At 30.3% G+C, this 13,501-nt stretch overlaps 1 protein-coding gene across 1 annotated transcript; it reads left to right on the top strand.

The window, feature by feature from the left end:
* Positions 1–397: 397 nt before the first annotated feature.
* Positions 398–13,448, top strand: LOC140062336 (pentatricopeptide repeat-containing protein 1, mitochondrial-like). Its single transcript, XM_072108513.1, has 9 exons — positions 398–526; positions 8,447–8,757; positions 9,284–9,622; positions 9,726–9,866; positions 10,290–10,430; positions 10,873–11,196; positions 11,615–12,499; positions 12,730–12,912; positions 13,072–13,448. Exons 3-9 carry the CDS (start codon positions 9,317–9,319, stop codon positions 13,186–13,188), a joined length of 2,097 nt encoding a protein of 698 aa, XP_071964614.1. The 5' UTR covers positions 398–526; positions 8,447–8,757; positions 9,284–9,316; the 3' UTR covers positions 13,189–13,448.
* Positions 13,449–13,501: the final 53 nt, after the last annotated feature.

Raw genomic sequence — 13,501 nt, 5'->3', positions numbered from 1 at the left:
ATAATAATGTAATAATATAATGTTTTGATTTTTGTTTATATTATTTGTTGCTTATTTGAGTATTATTATAGTTTATTATGTTTAGATTCAACGTGTTAGTGGCGGTTTCAATGTTTCATCGGCGCTGTTGGTCAACTGAATAAAATAAATAAAATAAAATAAACACATTGTGCTTCTGCGCATTTAAATTTATAGAACTATTTATGTAAAAAAATAAAGGGTCGAAATTTGGCCTAGGCTACAGTAGGGAATTCTGCGCATACATTTAAACTTATATTGTAAATATACTGTCCACACAGGATTTAAAAAAAAAAATACTTCGCCCTCTATGGTGGTGCGAAAACGATGTTCCTCATGTTTTTTTTGTTTACAAAAATATATCTCGTGTAGGGAACTTCGAGCTATATATCCAATACCAAATTGGCGAGTAAATCATGTTTTACTTTAAATTAAATTTATACGCTCTTCCACAAGGTCAATTGTTAGTTATACATACAGACTATATTAAAACAATGATTTTGAACACGTAGGGCATTTCTTTGAATTCTTTCCTATTGTCGTTTTGTGGTAATTTACAGCTTTTTATATGTTTAACAAACGTACATAATCAATTGCGTCTGCATCATGCTAGACTACAACTTCCGGTAGTGACGTAATCAGCATATTTTTGGTAATAAAACTTTTTCACTAAGCTAGGGAATCTTCTGATATCAATATTCATTAGACCGTACTTTAGTTAGCCAATCAAAATAAACGTATAAACAATTTTGCGGCGATTTTGTTGAGGTAAAATATACTGTGTTTTACAATAACCAATTTGGTTAGAGTAAAACACAATGATAAAGAATAGGAAACATTTAATAATATGATAAATGTCATTACATAGCAATTTATCACCGTGTTTTACTATAACCAATTTGGTTAGAGTAAAACACAATGATATAGAAGAGGCAACATTTAATAATATGATAAATGACATTTACATAGCAATTTAGCACTGTGTTTTACTATAAACAATTTGGTTAGAGTAAAACACAATGATAAAGAATAGGAAACATTTAATAATATGATATATGACATTCACATAGCAATTTAGCACTGTGTTTTACTATAACCAATTTGGTTAGAGTAAAACACAATGATAAAGAATAGGAAACATTTAATAATATGATATATGACATTCACATAGCAATTTAGCACTGTGTTTTACTATAACCAATTTGGTTAGAGTAAAACACAATGATATAGAATAGGAAACATTTAATAATTTGATAAATGACATTTACATAGCAATTTAGCACTGTGTTTTACTATAACCAATTTGGTTAAAGTAAAACACAATGATAAAGAATAGGAAACACTTAATAATATGATAAATGACATTTACATAGCAATTTAGCACTGTGTTTTACTATAACCAATTTGGTTAAAGTAAAGCAGAATGATAAAGAATAGGAATTTAATAATAATGATATATGACATTTACATAGAAATTTAGCACTGTGTTTTACTATAACCAATTTGGTTAGAGTAAAACACAATGATAAAGAATAGGAAACATTTAATAATAATGATTATTTACATAGCAATTTAGCACTGTGTTTTACTATAACCAATTTGGTTATAGTAAAACATAATGATAAAGAATAGGAAACATTTAATAATATGATATATGACATTCACATAGCAATTTAGCACTGTGTTTTACTATAACCAATTTGGTTAGAGTAAAACACAATGATATAGAATAGGAAACATTTAATAATTTGATAAATGACATTTACATAGCAATTTAGCACTGTGTTTTACTATAACCAATTTGGTTAAAGTAAAACACAATGATAAAGAATAGGAAACACTTAATAATATGATAAATGACATTTACATAGCAATTTAGCACTGTGTTTTACTATAACCAATTTGGTTAAAGTAAAGCAGAATGATAAAGAATAGGAATTTAATAATATGATATATGACATTTACATAGCAATTTAGCACTGTGTTTTACTATAACCAATTTGGTTATGGTAAAGCACAATGATATAGAATAGGAAACATTTAATAATATGATAAATGACATTTACATAGCAATTTAGCACTGTGTTTTACTATAACCAATTTGGTTAAAGTAAAACATAATGATAAAGAATAGGAAACATTTAATAATTTGATAAATGACATTCACATAGCAATTTAGCACTGTGTTTTACTATAACCAATTTGGTTATGGTAAAGCACAATGATATAGAATAGGAAACATTTAATAATATGATAAATGACAGTTACATAGCAATTTATCACTGTGTTTTACTATAACCAATTTGGTTATGGTAAAGCACAATGATATAGAATAGGAAACATTTAATAATAATGATTATTTACATAGCAATTTAGCACCATGTTTTACTCTAACCAATTTGGTTATGGTAAAGCACAATGATATAGAATAGGAAACATTTAATAATAATTATGATAAATGTCATTACATAGCAATTTAGCACTGTGTTTTACTATAACCAATTTGGTTAAAGTAAAACACAATGACAAAGAATAGGAAACATTTAATAATAATGATTATTTACATAGCTAGCAATTTAGCACAATGTTTTACTATAACCAATTTGGTTATGGTAAAGCACAATGATATAGAATAGGAAACATTTAATAATATGATAAATGTCATTACATAGCAATTTAGCACTGTGTTTTACTATAACCAATTTGGTTAGAGTAAAACACAATGATAAAGAATAGGAAACATTTAATAACATGATAAATGACATTCACATAGAAATTTAGCACTGTGTTTTACTATAACCAATTTGATTAGAGTAAAGCACAATGATAAAGAATAAGAAACATTTAATAATATGATAAATGACATTTACATAGTAATTTATCACTGTGTTTTACTATAACCAATTTGGTTAGAGTAAAACATTTTAACTATGATAAATGATATTTAGCACTGTGCTGGATACAGTAAAACACAAATAAAGAATAGGAAACATATAATAATATGATACATTTACATACAAATTTAGTATTGTGTTTTACTATAGCCAATTTGGTTACAGTAAAACACAATGATAATGAAACATTTATTATATGATATCATTTACATAGCAAAATATTATATTAAACATATCTTATTATCTAAACGTTAAGAAAAGAATAGGATACATAATAATGTAATAATATAATAAATACAAGTTACATAGTTTATTACTTTTACAGAACCAATTTGGTGACACAGTTAAACACAGTGATAAAGAATAGATACTGTTTTAAGTTATATAACCCTAACCCTAGTTTGAAGCGACATAATAAATTCATCGCGAAAAAGTACGTATCGTATTTAGAAACTTTTGAAATTTGTTAGATATGTTTAATAGGTTCTTACGTCTATAAAACAAACAAAAAATATAAATTTCACAAAAAATTCGTGATTTTAATAATTTGCATTTCTAAAAATGTACACTTATGAAATACCATACATTTTTACTTCATTGATGATTCCCAGAAATCAAAATAAAACAAATTATGATATTTCTTTTACATTATAGATGTAAGAACCTATATTGAACATGTACCAAATTTCAAACGTTTTTAAGACGATACGTATTTTTATCGATGAATTAAGTATGTGATCGCTTCAAACTAGGGTTAGGGTTAAATAACCTAACAGTTCCATTCTTTAACACTGTGTTTAACTTTTAACCAAATTGGTTTTAGTACAACACAATGATAAACTATGTACATTTTATTTTTCATATTACATTATAGGATACATATAATGTAATAATAATAAATACAAGTTACATAGTTTATCATCTTGTTTTACAGAACCAATTTGGTTACACAGTTAAACACAGTGATAAAGAATAGACACTGTTTTAGGTTATATAACTCTAACCCTAGTTTGAAGCGATCACATACTTAATTCATCGCGAAAAAATACGTATCGTATTCAGAAACATTTGAAATTTGGTAAATATGTTCAATAGCTTCTTACTTCTATAAAACAAACAAAAAATAAAAGTTTCAAGACAAATTCGTGATTTTAATAATTTGCATTTCTAAACATTTACACTTATGAAAGACAATACATTTCCAACACATTTTTACTTCATTGATGATTCTCAGAAATCAAAATAAAACTATTAGGATATTTCTTTTGCATTATAGATGTAAGAACCTATATTGAACATATCTACCAAATATCAAACGTTTTTCAAGACGATACGTATTTTTAGCGATGAATATTAAATATGTGATCGCTTCAAACTAGGGTTAGGGTTAAATAAACTAAAACAGTTCTATTCTTTATCACTCACTGTGTTTAACTTTTAACCAAAATGGTTATAGTAAAACACAATGATAAACTTATATGTAAATTTTATTTTTCATAACATAAAATGTTTGATATTCTTTATAATATTTAATATTATATTTTAGGCCTACTATTAATGACGTATAAATGCACACTACATCTGAAATAACTTTCTACTTCATTGGCGATTCTTACCAAAAAAAAGAACTAATTTTGTTATGTATATAGAGCAACCTATTATAACATGTCTTGTATGATTTTTATCTCGTTTCAATGGCATTTTATACTACAATTCAAATGAAAAAGCATCACAAAAAAATACGTCTGGTATTCAAAAAGTTTCTAAACTCGGTACACAGAAAAAAGGAAATGTTGAAAATGTATGGTCTTTCATAAGTGTGAATTTTTAGAAATGCAAATAATGGAAATCATCGATTTGTCTTGAAATTTATAATTTGTTTTGTCTTATTGAACATATCTATACAAAATTTCAAACGTTTCTGAATACGATACGTTTTTTTTCTCGATGAATTTATAATGTCGCTTCAAACTAGAGGGTAGGGTAGTAACCTAACAAGTATCTATTCTTTATCACTATGTTTAACTGTGTAACCATATTGGTTCTAATAAAAAACAATGATAAACTATGTAAATTGTATGTTTCATATATTACATTTTTACCCAAAAAAATTATTGGGAATGTCAAATTTCTTTTTCATGACATATATCTACAAATTTCAGAAGCTTTTGAGTACGAGTATTTTACGCGATGTTTTTTTATCCTCATTTTAATATTTTGGTAATGTAATTCACATGCATAAAGTTTTGTATCCAAAAATTTTTTATTCTTGGGTAGAAATGAGGAAATAAATAGTATTCCTGTATAATATAATAATCAATAATAAAGTATAAAAAAAAGTGTTGTGTAAACGAACGTTTTTTACGCTTCGAATTTTCTGTTACATTATGTTTGAATTGAAGCTACAGATATTGAATCATGGACCTATAAATTAGTAATTTATAGGTCCATGATTGAACATATCGTCACTCACCACACATTTTTTGTTTTGTATTTCGAAAGTATTTATTCTAAAGAACAATTGATGCAAACATCAACTGCGTATCTTATTTCATTAATTAATTATATTAATTATAATTTGGCAATTATTCGTCACACGAAGAGTCGAATATCGATTCGTCTCGTCATGGGAAGAAAACGTGCATTGCGCACACTGTTTACGCGCCTCAACAATAAACGGCGAATATGCGATTCGTCACTTATGGAACGCCGTTTTACACAAGTTTTTGGCGATGATAAAAATTGCGTCGATGATGAAATTGCGTCGATGAAAATTGCATCGACGCAATGTAGATTGCGTCGATGCAATGTAGATTGCGTCGACGCAATTTACATTGCGTCGATGAAAATTGCATCGATGAAAATTGCGTCGATGAAAATTGCGTCGATGAAAACTGCATCGATGAAAATTGCGTCGATGAAAACTGCATCGATGAAAATTGATGTGATGAATTTAATTGATTATGAAAATTCCAAATGGTTTTAATTCAATCAATGATGAAAATGACTACTAGTAAAGTAAATGATGATGTTAATAATGATGTTAATAATGTTATTATGTTGCTAAAAATTGACGGTTTCTGAATATTTTGATATGATAAACATGTTTACCGCTTGCGCTAGCGCACGTTATAGACAAGCGCACAGTGAGCGCGCACTAAAACAATGTTGAAATATAATTATGCACTGATTAACATTTTAGTGATTTATTGTCAACACATTTTAGCAATGGATCCATTATTGTCCTTTCGGACACATTATATCTTCTAGCTAATTGCTTCCGTTAATCCACCAGTTCAGTACATAAAATTCAGATGTCCAGCATCCATGACATCATATTCAAATCATACCGGCAGGGAGTTCCCAATTTTCATCGATGAAAACTGCATCGATGAAAATTTTTTTTTTTTCATCGATGCAGTTTTCATCGATGCAGTTTTCATCGACGCAGTTTTCATCGACGCAATTTTCATCGACGCAATTTTCATCACATTAACGCAATTTTCATTACATCGACGCAATTTTCATCGACGCAATGTTCATCACATCATTACATCAATACTATATTCATCGACGCAATTTTCATCACATCGACGCAATTTTCATTGCATCATCGACGCGATTTTATCATCGCCTAAACTGGCATTCCATACTAATTGCGTGTGATCTGATTGGTGTATTATAAATAAATTCATCGCGATGAATTTTTCAGTAGATGTAATGAGACAGTTCAGTAGATGTAATGACAGTTAATTTAATTGTTCTGCTCTTTTTGTACAAATCTATACTACTTTATATTATGGATTTTGTAGTACTGTTAAAATTATTAAATCTCTGGAAGTGTGTTTTACGAGTATGTCCGCAAATTTATGCGTTTACGGTTTTAAAATGTGAGTTTTAAATAGCGAACATGATCTTGTTAGGTGCACTACGCACGCAGTATTCCAAAATGTCTTACTAATTGGGAGAAAATCATATTTTATCATATCATATTATATCCATTCTTTAAATTCATATTCTTTATCCAAAACTAAATTGGTATAGTAAAACACAGTGCTAGCAATTTATCATATTATTAAATGTTTCATATTCTTTATCATTGTGTTTTACTCTAATCAAATTGGTATAGTAAAACACAGTGCTAAATTGCTATGTGAATGTCATTTATCATATTTTTAAATGTTTCCTATTCTTTATCATTGTGTTTAACTCTAACCAAATTGGTTATAGTAAAACACAGTGCTAAATTGCTATGTAAATGTTATATATCATATTATTAAATTCCTATTCTTTATCATTGTGTTTTACTCTAACCAAATTGGTTATAGTAAAACACAGTGATAAATTGCTATGTAAATGTAATTTATCATATTATTAAATGTTTCCTATTCTTTATCATTGTGTTTTACTCTAACCAAATTGGTTATAGTAAAACACAGTGATAAATTGCTATGTAAATGTAATTTATCATGTTATTAAATGTTTCCTATTCTTTATCGTTGAGTTTTACTCTAATCAAATTGGTTATAGTAAAACACAGTGTTAAATTGCTATGTAAATGTTATATATCATATTATTAAATGTTTCCTATTCTTTATCATTGTGTTTTACTCTAATCTGATTGGTTATAGTAAAACACAGTGCTAAATTGCTATGTGAATGTCATTTATCATGTTATTAAATGTTTCCTATTCTTTATCATTGTGCTTTACTCTAACCAAATTGGTTATAGTAAAACACAGTGCTAAATTGCTATGTAAATGTCATTTATCATGTTATTAAATGTTTCTTATTCTTTATCATTGTGTTTTACTCTAACCAAATTGGTTATAGTAAAACACAGTGATAAATTGCTATGTAAATGTAATTTATCATATTATTAAATGTTTCCTATTCTTTATCATTGTGTTTTACTCTAACCAAATTGGTTATAGTAAAATACAGTGATAAATTGCTATGTAAATGTAATTTATCATGTTATTAAATGTTTCCTATTCTTTATCGTTGTGTTTTACTCTAATCAAATTGGTTATAGTAAAACACAGTGCTAAATTGCTATGTAAATGTTATATATCATATTATTAAATGTTTCCTATTCTTTATCATTGTGTTTTACTCTAATCTGATTGGTTATAGTAAAACACAGTGCTAAATTGCTATGTGAATGTCATTTATCATGTTATTAAATGTTTCCTATTCTTTATCATTGTGCTTTACTCTAACCAAATTGGTTATAGTAAAACACAGTGCTAAATTGCTAAATGTCATTTATCATGTTATTAAATGTTTCTTATTCTTTATCATTGTGTTTTACTCTAACCAAATTGGTTATAGTAAAACACAGTGCTAAATTGCTATGTAAATGTAATTTATCATATTATTAAATGTTTCCTATTCTTTATCATTGTGTTTTACTCTAACCAAATTGGTTATAATTTATTTAATTTCATTTCAAAAGACATTTACCTAAATTGCTATTTAAATGTCATTTATCAAATTATTAAATGTTTCCTATTATTTATCTGGTTATATAGTAAAACACTGTGCTAAATTGCTATTGTATTAAGGACGAGTTCCGAGAAGATGTATTCAAAGCTACAACCAATCAGAACAGTGTTAATCAATATAGTCCATGGCTACAGCCAATCAGAAACGTCCAAATCGCAATAACCCCTAGGCTAATAGAAATTATTGGTCCGAGTAGCCTTTTCAACCAGACGTTGCGAGGTTTAAAAAGTAAAACATGATTTACTCGCCAGTTTGGTATAGTTTATATACCTGGAACTTCTGCAGCTAATCTTGCATGTTTAATATGTACAGATTAAGTTATGCCTTTATCACATCAGTTAATAACTTCCTATTTTATTTCTATTGCCTATAATAAGTCATTAGTATGAATGATGCATATCTCCTCAGGAGGCTAGGCCCTAGGCCTAGCTAGTAGGATAGCTAGTTAGGAAGGATAGGCAGCCAGAGCAAAGTAGCGCCTACCGTAACCTAGCTAAGGGCTGACCCTCTTGTCTAGCCTCTAGGCCTAGATAGTAGAGCTATTTTGAGTATAAAGATGGGGAAAGACATTTACGCGACAGAGGCCTACTTACTCGTAAAGTAAACGTAGGATTAAGGCTATGTTTATATGGTTTACTCTTTTTTTTTTAAAGTCTTTTTTACTGTTCTTTTAATTAATATATAATCAAACACCGCCACCAACAATGCAAAACCTAGCTAGGCCTAGTTACGTACCTATAGAAATACAATGCAATTGATATACTCTCAGACTAAGAATAACATATTAAAATAGTAATACTTCAAAATTTCAAGAAATAACCAAGACTAAATACTGACTGTATATTTTTTTTTATAAAAAAAAGGTTTTTTAAAACGGGAGGAGACTTGGACTACAAATGGCGTTTCCAATACGGAATATAATCACTTCACTGTCATCAAGATATTTTGCAACATCACGTCCATCAATATTTGCAGTATTGCAAAGTTATTCGGTACAGTACTTGAAATCCACCAAATATACTGCCTTGTTTGCAAAGTATACTAGGACGTTTACAATCAATACAGCAGATAGTCCTGAAGGCAACAGTGACGAAGCAAGAAAGGAGGCAGTGATGATCCATAGATACAGTGATGAATGGGATGTGCAGAATCTACCCGAAGAAGATAGGTTTGGAACCCTAAAAACTGAAGATGAATATGAGGTACTTACAACAGTAACCTTAAAATCCCAGGGTAGTGAAAAGTACAGTAATTTTATGAAGTATATGGTATAATTCACAAAATTGATCAACTTTATATTTTCAGTTAAAGACGTTCGAAGAAGTGTATGAAGTATCAGAAGAAAACAATGCGGAAGACAGTGATAAGGAACGTTTCTATAGTGGGCGTAAAAACAGCCCAATTTGGTACAGTAATCAGATGAAAAAACTTCTGAAGAAAGGAAAGGTTTGAATAATGTATATACTTCTAAATATAGGAACCAGTGACTGTATTCACTCACACTTAGTAAAATATTTCCCCAAAATACTACGGTAGCCTGCAGCTGCCTAAGTATAAGTATTTTCCCTTAGGTTAGTCCATGCATAGAGATCACTATAATATCTCTATGGTCCATGGAAAATAGACTTTTAAATCAAACTAATTGCAAGAAAAGTTTTTTTATATGAAATAGGTTCTTTAAACCATACACAACATTATCAATGTTAGGATGTTTTTGGACATTTGTAAGTAGCTTAATGTCAAGTATGAATACTGCCACTGGGGTTCTTACGATATCAACTTAATTAACTGCCTATTAGACAGCAAAGAAATCCAAACATTTATTCCAAGACTAGCCAAAGTAACTCAGTAAATTTGTATTCTTCACAGCTTAAAGAAGCTTTAGCAGTTCTTGAAATACGGATGTTAAAAGAGGATAATGTTGTACCAACAGCATATAACTATGATGTACTCATTGGCGGTTGTGGACGAGCTGGCTACACTAAGAAAGCATTCCACTTATACAATGATGTAAGTTGAGGGCGACATCTTAAGTTAATGACGATCATGTCGGTCTTGAAAAGATGGCCATTTTGTACTTGTCATAAGTGGGTTTTTCTTTATGGTCCTGTAAGCTGTGTTTATCAGGCCTTGTCTTTTAAGGCGAGCAAGTGCGATCATTCACCTAACACGCTCCTAAATTGCCCTTGAGGAGTGCGATTTACAACACGCTTAAATTTGGTAAACTTTTACACACCAACATACTACAAACAGCACACCTACAGCACCCCTGAATGTATTGAGGAGTGCAACTTGTAGCACACCTATAATTTTCAAAAGACAAGGCCTGGATTATATCTTGTGATCAGTCTGATTATTGTGTCCCTTCTTCATGAAGTGGTCATCTGATTATCAAATGTATAAATCATAAATATATTGAAATACTGTACATAGACATTTGTTTTTCCTCCAGATGAAAAAACGTGGTCTGCAGCCGACTGGAGCAACATACACAGCCTTATTCAATGCATGTGCAGAGTCCCCTTGGCCGGAAACAGATGGTCTTATGCGCTTAAAGAAACTACATGGACAGTTACGAGAGAAAGAAGTGAAGATCAACTTGGTGACCCATCACGCTATGATGAAAGCTTATGCTAAATGTGGTGATGTTCAAACATCTTTTCAACTCTTTCATCATCTACTTCAGTCTGGTGTTAAAGTCAGCGTGGACAGCTTTGTGTTTCTTTTCTTTGCTTGTGCATCCAACAAGGAAGCTGGTTTTCTGTTTGCTATTGAGGTTCAATTATACAAATTATTTTTCAAATAAACGTTCCCAAAACAAGACTTTTCAAAGTCTAAAACTTCCCAAATCCTTTTACGGTATACCAGACTTTCCATAAAATCAGATATGTTAGGCCATCCCAAGGTGTCAGACAGTATATTATTGAGCTTCATCTATATAACATATCAAATCAATTTTGCAGTCAAGATATCTAATCTAGGCCGATGACAACTTGCCTCAATTACAAGATTAGAATGAACTAAAGATTAAAACAAATTGAACAATATAATTTATACAATGTCCTCTATTCCTGCCAAGTTGTAACATCACCTAATTTCTTTATTTAATATGTACATACACACACATAGGTTAACAAAAACCATGTTTCAACAATAGATTAATTTCAAACTCTTATTTTCCAATTATTTTAAAGGGTTGGCGACACATGTTACTAAAGGGAATCAAACCAAACATCATCACCTACAACTTGTTACTTAGAATTGTGCGAGATTGTGGAATAGGTGATCTGGAGACTGCCAATAAGGTTCTTCTAAGCAGCACTACTCTGCAGCATAAGATGTTAGATGCATCACAGGTTAAACAAAAAAGAAGTCAGACGCTTCTGAAAGGACAGCAACAGAGGTTAGAAATGGATGTTTTGGAGATTGCTGATCAGAGAACTGTCAATTCTTCCAAATACCCAGATTTATTTTTGATTAATATCTCTAAGAATGAAAGCAACTCTGGAAAAGGTTCTGACATTCAAATGATGAACACTAGACCTGTACAAAAAGAAGATAAATTTCTTTCAAATTTATCTGAATCTGCGACGGAAATTGATAATAGTTCCTTAAATGACATAGTTCCAATAAGTGGTAAAAGAACCAGTAAAAGTATTCCAAATATGTTGTCTTTGAGTCCAAATCTTGATGGAGTTATGTCTTTAACTGCCATGGAAAGACCTGCTGATCGGCTGTCTTTGCTAGGTGGCACAGAAGGTCTTGTAGATAGCATGACATCAAATGATGTCAAACCAGATTGCAAGACATTGACACTTCTGACTGAGGTCATACCAAGAAGTCTAAAAGCTGAAACCAAATTGTTGAAAATGATTGATGATCTGGAGGTTAAAGTTGACATAGATTTCTACAATATGCTAATTAGGAAGAGAACAAAACGGAAGGATCTTGAAGGAGCCAAGGCTCTTCTTGTTGATATAAAGAATAAAGGGTTGTACCCTACAACAAGGACTTATGTTGCATTGGCATCAGGCTGTAGGCAAGAAGAAGACGGTCTTCAATTACTTTCAGATGTCAAGGTAAAAAAAAAAATTTCATTAAAGTGGATCTAATAGCTGAAGTGTTCATAATTTATACAAAAACAAAGATTGGAAATTTGTTATTTGTGCGACAAAATGTAAGTAACCTATGCTGTATGGTTCTAACCTGAAATTACAGAACCATGCCTGCCCATGTTTATAAAGCAATCTAAAGGTGCGATGTAAAGGGTATTTTTTTGGCATATACTGTAGTACGATTTCTTTTGTAGGCTTCTGGAGATGAACTAACACAGCCATTGTACAATGCTTTGATATCGGCAGCACATACACAGAGGAACTACGACTACGTGGTAAAGATACTGATAGATATGGAAAGAAACAATGTATGTCCTAACCAACGCACCATCACGCAATTGGAGAATGTAGCAGGATTTGCAGCTAAACCAAACAAAGTAGGAAACCCGATTCTATGTACAGTAATGCTGGTGAAACAGCGAGAAGCTTTTAATCTTGCCTTTTTTTAACTGGATGCTGCCTCGTTTTGTCCAAGCTACAGTAGTATTCTATGTATTAAATGTTCCTATATTAACATGATTCATTTCTAATTTTAGATGAACCGTAAGCTGAATGGATTCCGTGGGTTTTACACACTCTGGTTGGATAGGATAGGATATCAGAAGCAAACACATCCTTGGAGTCACTATAGAGGAATCAAGTCTGAAACTTGAGAAAATGCAAATGAACATTAACAACCATAAAAACAAATGAACAAGAAAATGTGGCAGAGATTATTGCTTACAAGAAATAACTAAATATGAATTAGTCAGAAGTTCAGATTTCTTTTCCGCCGTGGTCACTTGCCTGTAATAAATATACAAATACAAAAGGTCTTCTGGTTCAGACCAAGACAGTCTCAATAAATATCTTATTGTGTGAGCCAGTGTGTTCAATTCAAGTACAGTAAATGAATACACAAATGAATGAAAAAGTGTTTTTTTATAGTAGTTTGACCGAAATAATACACAAACGGACGCCATTTTA

This window comes from Antedon mediterranea, chromosome 1 (assembly GCF_964355755.1).
Source record: "Antedon mediterranea chromosome 1, ecAntMedi1.1, whole genome shotgun sequence".
Lineage (NCBI taxonomy): Eukaryota > Metazoa > Echinodermata > Crinoidea > Comatulida > Antedonidae > Antedon > Antedon mediterranea.
Note: the sequence above shows the minus strand (reverse complement) of the source record. Positions and strands in the feature narration are given on the sequence as shown.